Source organism: Eumetopias jubatus, unplaced genomic scaffold (assembly GCF_037043125.1).
Source record: "Eumetopias jubatus isolate StellerSeaLion01/CBP00866 unplaced genomic scaffold, mEumJub1_p1.0 scaffold_12, whole genome shotgun sequence".
NCBI classification, from domain to species: domain Eukaryota; kingdom Metazoa; phylum Chordata; class Mammalia; order Carnivora; family Otariidae; genus Eumetopias; species Eumetopias jubatus.
Window position 1 is genome coordinate 88,365,863 of NW_028274818.1, and position 17,039 is coordinate 88,382,901.

At 44.9% G+C, this 17,039-nt stretch overlaps 1 protein-coding gene across 5 annotated transcripts in view; it reads left to right on the top strand.

Annotated features, from left to right (window-relative positions):
* TNRC6A (trinucleotide repeat containing adaptor 6A) overlaps positions 1-17,039 on the top strand; it is a 102,677-nt gene that overhangs the window by 68,455 nt on the left and 17,183 nt on the right. For 4 of the 5 annotated variants that reach the window (XM_028090456.2, XM_028090453.2, XM_028090455.2 and 1 more), the window contains 10 exons: positions 606-781; positions 1,960-1,992; positions 3,547-3,627; positions 3,977-4,028; positions 7,992-8,134; positions 8,820-8,957; positions 9,375-9,503; positions 9,911-9,988; positions 10,236-10,446; positions 13,607-13,738. In XM_028090456.2, coding sequence (XP_027946257.2) covers positions 606-781; positions 1,960-1,992; positions 3,547-3,627; positions 3,977-4,028; positions 7,992-8,134; positions 8,820-8,957; positions 9,375-9,503; positions 9,911-9,988; positions 10,236-10,446; positions 13,607-13,738 — 1,173 coding nt within the window. The remainder of the gene's footprint in view (positions 1-605; positions 782-1,959; positions 1,993-3,546; positions 3,628-3,976; positions 4,029-7,991; positions 8,135-8,819; positions 8,958-9,374; positions 9,504-9,910; positions 9,989-10,235; positions 10,447-13,606; positions 13,739-17,039) is intronic. The other variant, XM_028090454.2, reaches the window with a different exon arrangement.

The window sequence follows — 17,039 nt, forward strand, 5'->3', positions numbered from 1 at the left end:
AAATGAATTCTTTGAAATTTCCTCATTCCTCTTTGCCCTGTGTGTTGCTGTGCAGATTATTAAATGAGTATGAATAAGAAGGCCACCATTGTTCCATGTTAGGAGACTTCTGTTTGTAAAAAGCATGGGAAATGTTTCATTGATTTTTTTTTTTTTTTTTAAGTAGGCTTCACACCCAGTGTGGAGCCCAATGCAGGGCTTGAACTCATGACCTGAGATCAAGACCTGAGCTGATATCAAGAGTCGGACACTTACCTCACCGAGCCACCCAGGCACCTCTGAAATTTTTAATTTAAAAAAATTTCTTGCTTAGGCGTGCCTGGCCAGCTCAGTTGGTAGAGCAAGCGACTCTTGATCTCAGGGTTGTGGGTTCAGGGCCCATGTTGGGTGCAGAGATTACTTAAAAAAAAAAAAAAAAAAAATCTTGCTTAGTGGAACCTTCAACTCAGTATAAAACATACATTTCTACCATGCAGATTTGGGAAGGGAAATAGGGGTTTTCTTAGGGTCCCACCCCCACCTGGCCCCCTTAATGAGTGCTCATCTTCCAGAAAGAATTGTTTGATTAAAGCATGTTTCTCTTTATATCACAAATCCACGATCAGGGCCAAAATCTATGCAAGATGGCTGGTGTGGTGATGATATGCCGTTGCCTGGAAGTCGCCCCACCGGCTGGGAAGAGGAAGAGGATGTAGAGATTGGAATGTGGAATAGTAATTCATCTCAAGAGCTTAACTCATCTTTAAATTGGCCACCATATACAAAGAAAATGTCATCGAAGGTAAACATTTCAAGGGCAAAGCCCTTGAAACTTTATTCCAAAGATAGTTCACCCTCAGAAAATTAATGTTCTTCCTGCCCATTTGTGGCAGTCAGTACAGTCCAGGCAGTCCCCAACTTAGCTATAGCCTCTTGTATGGGCGGCCACCTAGACAACCATAAGACCGCAGGAACTTCTTTGTCCCCACTGCTACAGCTTGGGATTTCTCTCCTCCTCCCCCTCCACCAGTGCTGGCTGGGACACCCGTCACCCCGGGGTGGTGCCTGCAGTGGTGGGGGTGAAGAGAAGGGCAAATCTCCTTGTTGACGCTTTCCATCCCACTGCCAGTTCATCTCCCATTCCACCTCACCTGCAGTCCCCGACCTCCCCTTCCACCCAGAATCACCATCTTTCTTTTTCATCCCCCATCTGTAGCCCTTCCCCGCCTCCCCGCCCCGAAAGGTCCTATGACAAAAATCCCTAGGAATGAGCAGAGTTTGATTTTTCTCTTTCTTGTATGTGGACAAATCTTATTCGCAAACCTGTTGGTACATCAGAATCCTATGGCATCTGTTGCAAGTACAGCTTCCTGTACCCCAGGCCTACTATATAGTTTTGGAAATTGGACCCCAAATGTGTCTGATGTAGAGCCAGAGCTGAGAAGCACTGACGCAGACCACTGGTTCTTAAGAGGTGGTATTGGATGCTGGTGTCAGATTCTCTTGGGGACCATTTTCAAAATATGTGCCCAGACCCCTAGGTGGTTCTCCCCTCTCACCCTATTTGAGAACCAGTCCATCTCCACCCCACCCCCCACCCCTGTCCCCAGACCTTAGAGGTCAAATATCCAGGAGTTCCACTAGCTGCCCACCAGGATCCCCCCGTTTTAATCCTTGGGTTCTCAGTCTAGGACCTACCATTTTCATTTAAAAAGATGTTTCATTTGGCTGAATTTGCCTATTGCCTCTCCATATAGCTTATGAAGTGCTTTCCCATATTTTACATAAGCCATTTGGTCCTCATGACCTTCTGAGGTAGAATACCGATGAGGAAATTGAGACCGGAAAAAGCGGTGACTTGCCCAAAGATGCATAACTAGTAAGTGACAGAGCAAGGACTTAAGTTTAGGTCTTCTGATTCCAAACCCTGTGTTCTTCCCACTGGACCATGCTGTTTTGTGACTTTGTCTTTCCTTACAGGGTCTGAGTGGCAAAAAAAGGAGAAGGGAAAGGGTGTGTAGCCTTTTTACTCTTTCTCCTTTGTTTCTGCTAGTAAAAATCTTTTAGAAAGCGACTGCAAACATTTATTTAGCTTCTGCTGTGTGCCAGGTACTGTGCTTGGTGCTGGGGGTTCAAAAACACTAGGAAATGAGCTGTACCCTCGAGGAGCTTGGAGTCTAGTGTGGGGCTGTAGGAGAGCACTGAGGAGTAGCCACTTGAGTTTGGAAGATGCCTGCGGGTGGGATGTGCCAGGGAAAATAGTAGTCTGATATACTAAAGTGTAGAATTTCTGGAAAGAGGTAACAAGAGATCTGGCTCAATAGTTAAATTAATGGCAGGTAGTAGAGTCTTTTCAATACCATGCCAAAGATAATTTGAACTTTATTCTGTATAAAATATGGAGCCAATGAAATTTCATAGAACGCAACTTGAGTTGGGTTTTTTAAGTTACTTTCTTTAAAGAAAGCTAACCGGTGATCCTATGAAAGATAATTGGCACAGAGGAGAGACCAGAGTTGGGGGATCCCAGTCAGGAAGCTTCTGGTGAGAAGTGAGGGCCTGAATTGGGAAGCCAGAGTGGATATGTAGTGCAAGGGACTGATCAGAGAGGCATTTCAGAATAGAAGGGACAGAAGGCCTTGGCAGCCATATAGGCATGGGGCGGGGTGGGGGCCAGAGGAATCAAGGAGGACTTCAGAAACCTTGGCAAGGGTTAGGTGCTTGCTTCAGAGACCTGCACTTTGGGGGGTGGGAGCGGGCAGTGTGAAGCTGTGTTCTGTCCCACGGTCAGAAGGAACAGGCGGTAGCAACGGGAAAGGGGAATTAAGGCGACAGACCGAGAATGGCTGGCCCCGTGGTCTTCGTATTCACAGGAGACCTTGGTCCCTGCGGTGTCCAGCCTCCCTGTCAGCCAGGCTCGTCGTCGTGGACCATATTCCCTCAAAGAGTGTCTCAAAGTCGTTTCTCTACTGCCCATGCCCAGCCAGCCATGGCAGCCAGCACCAAGGCGGGGAGTTGGAGGACCCCCAGCCTCAGCTGCCGCTGGGGTACTGTGTTCTCGGCAACACGAATTAAAATTTTAAAATAGCTTTTCATTTGGAAACGTGGTGCTTTCTCAGTACAGTGCACATAGCATAATTAAATTCTGGGTCATGTTGGTTTCTTTGGGCTAACCTGTGGAACCTAACAACCGCTTTTACTTTAGTGTGGTGTCAGAACCCCACAAATCCAGATTATAATTAAGCTCTTAGAACACAGTCCAGTTGTAAACTGGAGACTGTGATGAGCAGTTCTCCGCCCTTTGCTTCCGTCTTTTCCTTCTGACTGCTTGCCTTTAGAGATTTCTCTGTACGTTACAGCTATACCAGAGGACTGGAGCAAAGGAAGCTGAAAATCAAATAAGTTGATTTGTAATTGTTAACAACTCTGCTAAGAGTTGGTTGGAGGAGAAATTAATTGGCTAAAAATGAGAGTGGGGATTGCCTTGAAGTTTTATTATTAATCCATCACTGTGCCCAGATCAATAGAGGCGGCCATGGTAGCTTTCTACTCTTTTGTTTTGCAAAGGGAACCATGAAAGGTGGAAACAAACAAGAAGAAGCATGGATAAATCCATTTGTTAAACAGTTTTCAAATATCAGTTTTTCGGTAAGTGTATTCTTCCTAGCAGCCCCCTCCCCTTTTAATGGTCGTCTGTAAATTTACCCTAAGTTCAGTTTTTTATTTTCTTAACAAATTATTATTATCTTTCAATCCTTATGAATATGCTGGAGGTTAGAGTAAAATTGGCCACAAAGCCTTCTTTATTTTTATAGTTTTAGCTAAAAACATTGATCATGTATCTTATTTTTAAAACTTTTTCTTGTTAGGCAGTGAAAAGAGTTTTGCAGTCCACTTGATTTTTGACAAATAATGAAATAAAGTAAAATTTTTCATTTTTAATTTATTTTCATTGATAAATTAAGGACTGCTAACACACTGTGTTTTCTTACTTCAGAGAGACTCACCAGAAGAAAATGTACAGAGCAATAAGATGGATCTTTCCGGAGGTAAGGAAAAGTTAAATCAGTTGGGGTTCGTATTCCTCATGGATGGACAAATGTATCTGTGACGTGTTGGTTCTAAGTGAGCACTGACCTGGACCAGGAGAGGGGAGATCTGGGTTCCTATCACAGCATTCCTGTGCTCTCAGCATACACTAGAGTGTGGTGGTGTATGAGTGGACTGCCTTCGAAGTACAAATCACTGTGCAGATCTAAGGTCATGGTGATTTTAGTCTTTGATTACCTCGGATCTAGTCCTGTCAAGGAGGAGTTATTCAGGTTGGGTGATAAGAGTCTTAGTAATTTCGGAAACAGTAGTAGGTGCGAAGGCCCAGATCATATGACAGAGACAGCTTGAACCGTGCTGGAGAAATGGAAGACGTTGCATGCAGTAGGAGAAGAAATGTAAATTGGTTGTGGTGGTGGGAGTGTGGTGAGGAGAGAAGCTTTGACTAGGGGAAGGTGCTGGAAAACGAGGCAGGTGCTGAATCATGAGGAGCTTTGGGGGGGGTTGAACTTCATTCTGAAAGTACGGGATTAAGTAATTTTAAGCAGGAGAATGACATTGGGATTTATGTTTTTTTAAAAAATATGGCTACAGGTTGAAAAGATCCTAGGACAGAAAAGATTGGTGGCAGAAGACTGACAAAAAGATACTAAACATACCAAAAGCAGTTCGAGATTTGTTGCAGTAGCCAGTGAGGATTTCAGAGCTCTAAACTAAGATAGTAGTGGGAAGATTCTTAATTCAGTGGAGATGAGGGAATTAGAATCAACGAAAGTTGATAACCAGTCTGTACCAATTCATTATAGAGGTAGGGGAGTGGGCGTGGTAAAAGCTGATTTCCAGCTTTTTCTTTTCTTTTTTTTTAAGATTTTATTTATTTATTAGAAGGAGCAGGGGGAGGGGCAGAGGGAGAGATTTCCAGCTTTCTTGCCTGGACGCTTTAGTAGGTGTTAGTGTTATTCTTTTAGTCTGAGTCCAGGCAGGAGAGCGAACTACACAGTGATTTGAACAGGAAGGTTTATTGATAGAAATATAAAGAATTATTAGCATAATAAAGGTTTGGCTAGTAAGAGGTAAAGAGACCACAAAAGAATATAGGGTAGCAGAGGTAAGGAGAAGTCACTAACCTTAGGACAGAGCTAGTGTGCCCATGGAGGAGGGCATCTGAGCCAGGGCTGAGATCCAGACTCCTGGACCTGGCCCTCTGCTCATCGCATGGCAGACATGTCACTGTGGTGCCACTGCATGGAACCGCAGGAGATCCGCCTTCTGGGGTGGTGTCTCACTTGAGCTCTGGTACAAAACCTCCAGAGCGGCTACTGGGGGGAGCCGTGAGCCCGGCCAGGACCTGCGGCTGGGGCAGCTGCCTGTGCTGCAGGAGAGAGCACCCACACCTGGGAGACACTGTCTGTCTTCTGGCTGTGTCTCCTGCACCCTCTACCATCAGCTGGCAAAGGGAAAAATATGTAAAGCATCCAGATCCGTTTTTTTTTCAGGGCAGTGAGAGCTGAGAGGCAGTGGGTCGATGATTGGTACAGTTCACGCCACCCTCTGATTGTCCATCTTCTGCCTGCACTTTTGTTCCACTGTAGTGGCAAAGCGACTCCATCTCTTTTCTTAGCGAGGTACAGCTTTCTTTCCTACAAGTGAGGAGGTCTGCCCTCTCACCAAACTGAGGAGACAGATATGGTCCCAACAGTCATTGCACTTATCATTGGCTATATTATTACTGCTCAAAGTCCGTCACAATTGAGACCGAAAGACTAAGTCGTAAAGTTAACTTTCAACAGCTTGTGAATAAAATAAAAATGGGAAAGAGAAGGAAGAAAGTGGTCAGCCTATACAGACAACCACGCTTCTGTAACGAGCCTTAGAAAGCATGCCGAGCGAGTCCTGCCCTCATTTCTGTCGTGATCACAAGCTGTGCTTGGTGTCCATGGCTTCTTTCTTGCAGCACCCATTCTTAGTGCCCTACTCTCAGCCACACCTCAGCATCCTGGGTTCCTCTGCTGGTGGAGTGACCCAAACCTCTGTTCCCAGAGGGTCTGAGCCCTTTATTCATCTGCCTTTTCTTGATTGCTGTAGTTTTTCATTAACCTTTACTAGTGGGCCTGGAAATACTAAGGAGCCCCCCCTCCGGCCCCCGGAGGAATCCCCCTGGGTTCCAGAGTCCTCGTGGCCTTCATTTTGTAATAGAAAACCCATGTCCCCTTGGGATGAGAATCAATCACTCCAGCCAGTAGACAAGCCCCTTTTTGCCTTGTGGTTCAGTGGCACAAAAGAAGGCAAAATGACAAGGTGCAGTGTGCATCTTACAGTTCAGCAGCCTGATGTGTGTCCTGGTAGAAGCATTTTCTCTCTTGAGGATTAAGATCTCCAAACTTGCAGAGTTGCCAGACCAGGAAGCTAGAATTCTCTGAGTGGCTTATGAGGTATGATGGTGAGAGAAGCCACTCCAACTCCCACCATTTGATTCCTAGACCTCTTTATTCTGGTGATGTGGGAGACACTGTGTCCTGTGAGACAGAAGCCTAGCCCACCCCCCTCTTTTTTTAAGATTTGTTTATTTGAGAGAGCGCACAGCAGGAGGGAGGGATGAGGGGAGAGAAAAACTCAAAAGCAGACTCCACATGAGCACAGAACCCAACATGGGGCTCGATCTCACAAACCTGAGATCATGACCTGAGCCAAAACCAAGAGTCGGACGCCTAACCAACTGTGCCACCCAAGTGCCCATCCTTTAAGGATGTTGTCCCCTGACTTGCTTTATAACCAGTTCTACCTATTAGTTTGGCTAGCTACTTTTGGGTGATGATGTATGTGGTCGGACCAGTTGATCCCATGGGCATGATCCCATTACTGTTCTCCTTTTGCTGTGGAGTGAGTTCCTGGCTCACACACAGTTGCTGTGAGAATAAGGCCTTCTGCGAGACCATGGATGGCAGAAGCTTTACAGGCAGGAAAAGCAAATTCATATCCAAAATATGGGTCTATTCCTGTGAGGACAACACTCTGCCTCTTCCATGGCTCACTGAATGGCAGAAGTTGCTGTGTTGCTGTCCTGGTGGAACTTGCTGGAAATCTGCCCTCTAGGGTGCTGGGAAAAGCTGTTCATAGAGAGGTGTCTCACCGTTTGGAGGTATGTGGGAATGCTGGGAGACCTGGCCAGGGGGTGTTGCTGAGCACTCTGCACAGCCAGAGTGGGGTAGTGGAGAAGCTGCCAAGTGAGCACATTGAGCTTCCTCCTGCAGCAGCCCTCCAGCGCCCTCTACTGACAAAGCCTTGGTGCCAGGTGGCAAAAGAAAAATGTAAAGAGTCCACATGTGCTTTCACTGAGCAGTCAAAAAGGGTGAATTTGGAGCTGAGAGACATTAAAGCAATCAATAAGTGGCCGTTATTAGAGATAAGAAATATATAGGAATAATAAGTTCGGTAGACAAGAAATTGAGTTTAAAGTTGCAGAGAAATCAAAATGAGAGTAATGGACAGAGGAAGACCCGAGAGAGGGGAAAATGTGAACCGGTCTGGTCTGCAGTTTCCTCATCTGCCAGATGGAGGTGATAATAGTAGCATTACCAGCATTAAATTCGAACACACATTTTGAACAGTGCCTGGCACATAGTGTGCATCTATCTGATGGTGATTTGTCTTGGCTGTTTTTGTTATTTGTAACTGGGAACTGTTTTTATTATTATGTTAAGCAGATTAAAGATGACCAAAGAAGTCTTAACCATTTTATTACTGGTCTGTTTTCAAGTTAATTGTTTTAGTAAAGTAACAGGATCTGCTAAACCCAACTTTACTTCTGAGGAATGCAAGATTTATTGAATGCATTTTTCACCTGTTCTTGTCAAGGCAGAAGTCATCTAGGGGGAGTGAATATTTTGCTTTCTGCTATAAATTTATCTGAAGCCAGTGAGATTGTCTTCCTACATGATAACATAGTGTCCTGCATTTCTTAGGAATGTTACAGGACAAACGAATGGAGATAGATAAACATAGCCTAAATATTGGTGATTACAATCGAACGGTCGGGAAAGGCCCTGGTTCTCGGCCTCAGATTTCCAAAGAGTCTTCCATGGAGCGCAGCCCTTACTTTGATAAGGTAAGTCATTTGTTTTGTTTTACCCCTGTGGCTGATAAACCAGTACACTTAATAGCATAATTTTCTCATTAGTTGTCTAGGGCATTTAATATAAGGTACTGTAATCCGGTGCTATTACTGGATTTGTAGTTCATTCTCCTCTTTATGTTTCAGTTTAGCGTAGGGATTGCATTTGTATTTTCTTCTTAATCCCGCAAAATGTGTCTGGTTCTTTTTATGTACTCTAGAATTAACACTAATCTCTTCTGTTTTCTACCCGTTTCCTGTTGGTGCTGCAATGTCACGTGACTTCTCTTCTGTTCCTGCAATGATTTCTCCCTTCTGCTTGTTTGCTTGGCTGGTGTTGCACATCTTTCTGTCTGTCCACTCAGGATGGCATTGTAGCAGATGAATCCCAAAACATGCAGTTTATGTCCAGTCAAAGCATGAAGCTTCCCCCTTCAAATAGTGCACTACCTAACCAGGCCCTTGGCTCCATAGCAGGGCTGGGTATGCAAAACTTGAATTCTGTTAGACAGGTAAGTCCACGTGTGTATTTTAGGCTCTCTGTTGAATGATTTGTATAAGTAATGAAATCTCTCTTACATGTAGTTGCCGTGTTTAAATCAATAAAACAGTGTGGTATTACGATGTCTACCCCTAAAGAATCCCACTGGTATTCTGTCGCTGTTTCTTGGTTTTGTAGAATGGCAATCCCAGTATGTTTGGTGTTGGAAACACAGCAGCACAACCCCGGGGCATGCAGCAGCCTCCAGCACAACCTCTTAGTTCATCTCAGCCTAATCTCCGTGCTCAAGTGCCTCCTCCATTACTCTCCCCTCAGGTAATCACCCCCGCCCTGCTCTCTTCTCTTGACCTGGAAAAATGTGGTATTTGAATGAGGTGGCTAATTGCTCATCCTTGTGTCTTTGAGATGCAGCTAATTCAGGATCAGCTGTCCTTACGGAAGGATGTGGGTAGGGTGAAGAAAATGAGTCCAAGTTAAATTACCTTCCGTAAAACATCTTAAGGGGAGGAGGACAGTAGCAAAGTAAATGGGCTGGTTTAAGATTCACCCCGTCATCTTTCAGTTAACCCCGGAAAGTATACATGAACAATAAAGCAGAGGAAGAACATAACCAGCCTTCCAAGTACTAGTCCAAAGATTTAATTGCTCTATTGACAGTTCAGAATACACTGTACATTTAGTTAGTTTTGAGTTATTTGATCAACATTATTAACTTGCCGTTGTGATCCTAAGGTTCCAGTTTCATTGCTGAAGTATGCACCAAACAACGGTGGCCTGAATCCGCTCTTTGGCCCTCAACAGGTAGCCATGCTGAACCAGCTATCCCAACTAAACCAGCTTTCTCAGATCTCCCAGTTACAGGTAAGTAGAGTAACAGCCTTAGTCACTGTATGTGTATTGAGTGCCTACGGTGTGCAGGAAGTGTCGCAGCAAACAAAGCCGGTGCAGTCACCCCCAGGGAGCTTACGGTCTGTGGGTGAGGACAGATGGTGAGCTCGAATGGCAGGATGCTCTGCGAGCACCCCCAAAGCACCCCTAGCCGGGTTGGGGAGGGCGGGGGGAGGGTGATCGGGGAAAATGTCCCTGATGAAGTGCAAGTTTAGATTGAACGAGAGACCGAATTGGACAAGGGCTTGAGGCCAGGGAGGCCCAGGAAGAGGGGATGCCAGATGAGGTTGCGCGGTGGGTGCGTGCGTCCGCTGCAGTCACCTGAAGCGCGCAGCTCTGACGCCGCGACACTGACAGCCTTTTCGCCCTCTTCCCTCCAGCGATTGTTAGCGCAGCAGCAAAGGGCCCAAAGTCAGAGAAGCGTGCCTTCTGGGAACCGGCAGCAGCAAGACCAGCAGGTAGATGACATCCTTAACCGGAACTCAGTGCAGTGGAATTGTAACGCGAGATGCCTTTATTAAAATAGAATGAAATACGTGGTTTGTTAAGTCTCCTGTTTGCCCAGAAGTCGTATTAACTGGTATACGGTGACCGTGCGCCTTCCTGCTGAGGAGGAGGGGGTGAATTCGGCGGTGAGGGGGAATATGTGGCTGTCTGGGAAGCCTTGCTGTCCTCCAGGTTTCCCAATCATCTCACTGTTTCCAGGGTCGACCTCTTAGCGTGCAACAGCAAATGATGCAGCAGTCCCGGCAACTCGATCCCAGCCTGTTGGTGAAGCAGCAGACCCCGCCATCTCAGCAGCAGCCGCTCCATCAGCCAGCCATGAAATCTTTCCTCGAGAACGTCATGCCCCACACTACACCTGAGCTGCAAAAAGGGCCATCACCAATAAATGCTTTCAGCAACTTCCCAATAGGTGGGTTTCTCGTTGCCCTGAGCATTCAGCTGATGCTCAGGGGCCACAGGCTTGCTGGGTCTTCTCCCGGAGCGGCACAGTTCCGTCGCCTCGGGAAAACCACGCTGGCCCCAGGACCCGTTCCTCTCCCGAGAGCTGCCTTGCCTCCTGCAGGTTCAGCCCATCTTCTTGCTTAGGGGAAGGCCTCTCTCCATGCAAGAAAATGACGCTGTTTCTAAAACTCTTTCACAGTGGGTTAGAATAAAGGTGAAGTTGCTCTTAAGCCCCAGGTAGCTTCATCGTCGGGTAGAAGGGGGAGGGTTATCAGAAACCACGTGCCAGAGACACCCTGAGCCACACTGCTCTGCAGGAGCAGCTGGGAACAGTCACTTCTGTGCTTTCGGAACCTGGAATTGTGATTCTCGCCTACATACTTAGGGATGGTCTTGGTTTGAGTGTAGAAAATTGAAGCGAGAGAAGGATTGCCTTGGTTGCCCCTGCAGTTGCTCCCTCTTCCCTTTATTCGTTCTGTCCCCAGGCTTTTATTCCTTCTGGAAATTTCAGGGCTGGATGTTTTCTCCTTCTTTGGGTCTCTTTTCTCTTTGTGCCTTTGATTCTCTTTTGAGCCTTGATTGTTCACACCCTCTTCATTTTGCTTTTTCTTTCTGTCTTTTCTCTTAATGGTATTTTCTTGTAAATCAGCTTGGTTGGTTACTGGCTCAACTGGGTCTAAGATGGTTAGTTAGGTCGCGTGTTCTGGGCTGTGGGCAGGGCCTGGGGCCTGCTCTTGCTTCACTCTGGCTGGACTGTACATGATTTGGCTCTCCCTGGTATTGCTGTGGACTCTCAGCTAGGACATAGGTTGCACTTGGAGTCCTTGGGATTGTTAGCAGTCTCTCTGTGTTTCTAGAAGGCGTTCCCTTGTCAGTTACCACCGCAGGTGAGTACCTTAGAAGCCACTTGTTGGTGACCTGATGATCCCAGAGACAATAGAGTGGTGAAAGAATACTCAAGTACACTGAGACATTGTGATCTTACCAGTGAAGGGAAGTGACTCTTGCCTTTTGCATACTAGACATATAAATTAGGCCAGTGAGGAGATAAGTTTCTGACTAATGGGATTTCCTGTTCTGACTGGCTTTATAGCAAGAGATACTTCTTCCAGGGGTACCTGGGTGGCTCAGTCCAGCTCTTGGTTTTGGCTCAGGTCATGATCTCAGGGTGGTGAGATTGAGCCCCATGTCAGGCTCTGTGCTCAGCACGGAGTCTGCTTGGGATTCTTGCCCCCTCCCTTTCCCAACCCTCCCTACGTGTGTTCACATGTGCATGCATACGTGCCTGCTCTCTAAATCAATCAATATCTATCTATCTTACAAAAAAAAAAAAACTACTTCGTCCTGGTTAAGAAGTCTGCCAAACCCACACAAACGCATATGGTTGTCTAAATCAGGCATTGGCAAACTAGAGCCTGTTGACCAAATTTGGCCAGCTGCCTGGTTTTGTAAATAAAGTTTTATTGGTACACAGGCATGCTTTTTTGTTAATGTATTATTCTGTGGAGCTTTTTTGCTACAACAGAGTTGCATAGAGACACTGAGACTTTGTGGCCCACAGAGCCTGAGATAGTTACTGTCTGAACCTTCCCAGGTTCGCAGAAAAAAAATTTGCCAGGTCTTGGGTCTAGTTGAGGAGTGCAGAGAGCAGCAAATGTAATTGTTCTCCCCAAAAATGGGGATGATATTAGAGAATTCACATTGTTAAAGTTTTTAAGTTTGACTGACCTGATATCACATGGACTGTCATGAAACCCGAGTATTTAAAACCATTTGCTTTGAAATTTTAGAACAAGAACCACCTGACTGTGTGTTAAACAAAAATTCTGGTTCCCACTGAACTCTTTTTTTTTTTTAAACAAGCATCTCAGATGATTATCCTGGCTTAGCGGTCAGTTTTCTGACCAGAATATCTAAGATGGAAATTTCCATCCTTGTTCCAAGAGAATATCTGAATTTGATGTGTGTCATCAGCAAAGTTCAAGGAAATTGTGCCTTGAGAGTCTTCTCACCGTTAAGTATAATTGTTAGAGGAAGGTATTTTTACCTTTTTTTTTTTTAAGATTTTATTTATTTATTTGACAGAGAGATAGCAACAGCAGGAGCACAAGCAGGGGGAGTGGGAGAGGGAGAAGCAGGCTCCCCGCAGAGCAGGGAGCCTGATGCGGGACTCGATCCCAGGACCCTGGGATCACGACCTGAGCCAAAGGCAGACGCCCAACAACTGAGCCACCCAGGCGCCCAAGACATTTTTACTTTAAAATGACAGTGTTTTTTGTCTGGCCAGCCAGTTGAAAACTGTTGTTTACAAGCAAAAGATAGCAACTGAAAGTGATTATTAATATTTCTTCATGCGTGGTGCTCTTGGGGGAAAGCTAAAGAGATCTATTTTAGGGGCACCTGGTTGGCTCAGTTGGTTGAGTGTCTGACTCTTGGTTTTGGCTCAGGTCATGATCTCAGGGCTGTGAGATTGGGCCCTGTGTCGGTCTCCACGCTAGGCATGGAGCCTGCTTGAGATTCTCTCCCTCTCCCCCTGTCCCCCACCCCCCCGCCCCACCTACCCGCCCTCCCCCATGCACACACTCTCTTGCTCTAATACATAAATAAGTATTTTTTTTAAATAAAAAAGATCTGTTTTATTGGAGATAAACTTTAAAATTGTCTCTTACCAAGGAATTTAAAAATAATCAAAATTATAAGGAGAAATAGTTTACCACAGTTGATGCAATTATGGTTTTAACAGTTTTATGGTTTGAAAACATTGGGTTACTGAATATTAGAATAGTTGTTTAGGATTTCTATTTGTTGCTCTTTCTGATAATGTAGCCATGGCTCTCTCTTGATGTTATTTCTGCACAGCCTTGGCCAGGGGCCCAGAGTGTCTGTTCTGCCTGCCTTGCCTTTGTCTGTAATCATTTGGCTGTGCCACATATGCAGGGTGGTATTTATTAAGGAACATTCACAGGATTGAAAACACATTAGTTACATGTACTTTTCTAGAAGATGGAAGTTGTGGTATCAGAAGGAAGGAGGAAGAAAGCAAAGCTATAATAGTAGGTGTGGAGCAAATCGCAGACAACTATAGTTTATAAACTGGTTTTTCTGTTAAAGTATTGTTTTATTTTTAGGCTTGAACTCTAACTTGAATGTAAATATGGATATGAACAGTATTAAAGAGCCACAGTCAAGACTAAGGAAGTGGACTACAGTGGACAGCATTTCTGTGAACACATCTTTGGATCAAAACTCCAGCAAACATGGTAGGAAATACATTCTTGTATATTGCACTTAAAAAAAAAAAACCCTGTAGAATACTAAATTTAGGCCTTTGTTTTATTTTATTTATTATTTATTCATTTGGTTTTGGAGGGCGTGGTGGGGAGGGGCAGGAGAGAGAATTTTAAGCAGGCTCCACACCCCGTGCAGAGCCCGGCTCAATCTCATGACTCTGAAATCATGAGTCGGATCCTTAACCGACTGAGCCACCCTGGCGCCCCTAGGCCTTTATTTTATTTTAAATGTCTTTTCATAGCCAAATCCTTAGAACCTTTCCTCATTATTAAAAAATGCTTTATTAGTTATTAAATCTTAGTTAAAATGAAAAAGCAAAATTAACCTTTATTACACTACTGCACAAAGTAGAGATTGAATATACATTTGTATTTTAAAAATTATTCCCCCTTTGATGGTCATTTAGGTTTTTGCAGTTGATTTTATTGTTCTGATGTTCTGCTTAACATTTACTCAATTTAGTATGATGGGGAGGGCATTAAAAACTCCAAGCATAATTTGATTTCTGCCAGTTTTTTGTATAATGGCACATTTTCTTCATACATTTTGTTGCTGTGTATAAATCATGTAGGTTCAATATTATTGTTTTCTCATACGTTAATTTTTTTAGAAACCTTTTCATCTTATTTAATATTATCAGTTCATCTAGCAGATGTTAGTGGAATATCGTCTTGCTTTCCAAGGACTGTGCTGGGCCACCTGGAATACACAGATACATATGGGCATGCATGCACACAGTCGAGCATATGTAAGCCAGGAACAATACCCTGAAGGAACTCATCTTTTGGTCGCAAAAATAAGCATGTGAACAGCTTTAGGTATGCTGTGATAGGTGCTATAAATGTGAATCCATATAATGGTACAAGTAGTATGATAATGCGCAGTGCATTGGAAGATTGAGTCAGGAAATGAGGAACTGTGGGTGTGGTGGGTGTGGAAGCCTTTACCACACAAAGAAGTAGAGAAAGAATAACAAAAGAGTATATAGCATTTGAAAAGTTCAAAAACAGGACAGCCTGGTGGGTTCTGTTGTGTGGGCCTGTCACGGAGGTGAAGGGGCAAAGAGGAAGGAGGAGGAAGGCAAAGCTACCATAGTAGGTGTGGAGCAAATCGCAGACAACTTTATGCCATAAATCATTTAAAATTTGAAAGTGGTGGTTATCCAGAGGCACAAAAGACTCAAAGCAGTGTGGGACAGAAGGCAGTGGACATGGAGGGAGTGCATCAGAAAGAGTCTTAGGATTAAGGACAGGAGGGCTGGGTAAGTAATCTAACTCTTTGGGTGAACACATCATTCGTGATGTACCTGCGCTCACGTGGTCACTCCATTGAGCACACTGTGGCACTGTGAGCATTCTCGGGGCGGGGAGTGTGCGAGCTCGGGAGTGCAGGTAATGGTGGTAGAAATAGGGGAATCAAAGCAGGTGTGGCGGGACAGATACTGAATTGGTTTTAGGCTTGTTGAGTGAAGTATTTTGGGGATGGCACAACATGGAAAAGACCAGTAAGACATTAGGAATAGAGGCCAGCACTCAGAAGAAAAAGCTGAGCGTAGAATAAGGTTTGGTATTCATCAGAATGTTGAGGTCATGGACATAGGTGAGGTTGCCCAGAGGGACAGAGCCTGGAAAAGAAGAAGGACCGCATCCCGGAGCTGCTAGTGGTGAAAGAGTGTCTGGAGAGGTCAGATGTGGAGAGCTAAGAAAATGCTTCTACCATGTGGTTTTCTGTCTGCTTGAGTTAAAATGGATGTTTCTGTGTCTGCCTTGCTTATCTGAGCCTCAGTTTCTTTGTAAAAATGACCTACCTCTTCCCTTCCTTGCACTGCTGTGGCAGGTGGACCGTCCCTCATACGTTCTCTGGTGTTTGGCGTCCTGGCAGATGATGTGTGTCATACACAAGGGGTTCTCGGGCAGCGTAGGTTTTGAAGTCAGATAACATCCCCATCCCCACTTAAAAAAGTCTTTTTTAAACTTAATATCGATCATTTTTTCACTGCGTTTTATTGCATACACTGTTTTCTTTTGCACAGATCTGTAGTGTGAGCAGTAAATTGTTTTTAGTAATTAGCTTAGACATTAAATGTCTTTATTCTTATATACATAGCAATCCAATGAATATTCTAGGAATGTTCTTCTCTTCAGAATAGGAAGGAAGAGGTCAATACTTTTTTTTTATTTCAGTCTAGATCCCTCCCATTCTTTTTTTTCCCCCTCTACTATTCTTCATGTACTTAATTTGACACTTGAAACTTAGTCATTCTTGGGCGCCTGGGCGGCTCAAGTCGGTTAAGTGTCTGCCTTCAGCTCAGGTCATGATCCCGGGGTTCTGGGATCGAGTCCCGCATCCAGCTCCCTGCTCAGCCTGGGAGCCTGCTTCTCCCTCTCCCTCTGCTGCTCCCCACTGCTTGTGCGCGCATGCTCGCTCGCTCGCTCTCTCTGCCAAATAAATAAATATAAATAAAAAAACGAAAGAAACTTAGTCGTTTTTTCTCTTTGGTTTTTTTGTTTGTTTTTAAAGATTTTATTTACTTATTTGACAGAGACACAGCGAGAGAGGGAACACAAGCACGGGGAGTGGGAGAGGGCGAAGCAGGCTTCCTGCGGAGCCCGACGCGGGGCTCGATCCCAGGACCCCGGGATCATGACCTGAGCTGAAGGCAGACGCTTAATGACTGCACCCAGGTGCCCCTCTCTTTGTTTTTTAAAATTATTTTTCTGGGACACCTGGGTGACTCAGTTTAAGTGTCCAACTCCTGATTTTCGGCTCAGGTCATGATCTCAGGGTCGTGGGATTAGGCCCCACGTCAGTCTTTGCACTCAGCGTGGGGTCTGCATGAGATCCTCTCTCCCACTGTCCTTCCCCCTGCTTGTGCTTGCTTGCTTGCTGCTCATACTCTCACTTCCTCCCAGAAATGCTCCTTGATCAGTAGCTCCTCCTTCTCTTATTCTCTCTCTCTCCTGGCAGAGACTTAGAATCTTCTCAGGCACATTCTTTTTATTTGTTGGCTTTGTTTTCCCTTTTCCTTACATTAAAAAGAGAGAGAGAAATGTTGATCATCCTGTCCCTTATACTTTAGCATAGTTTCCCTTACAAAAATAAAATTCACATTTAGCTGTATTCAGGAGAGCTCCCAAAGCTGCCAGCCCACAGACTGATGTTTTGTTAGACCCTCACTATTTTGAAAGTCATCTTTCTGAACCAACATCTATGTAAACATTGAGGAACTTTCATGTACAGATTCAGACTTCTGGCATCTCCTTGGAAATG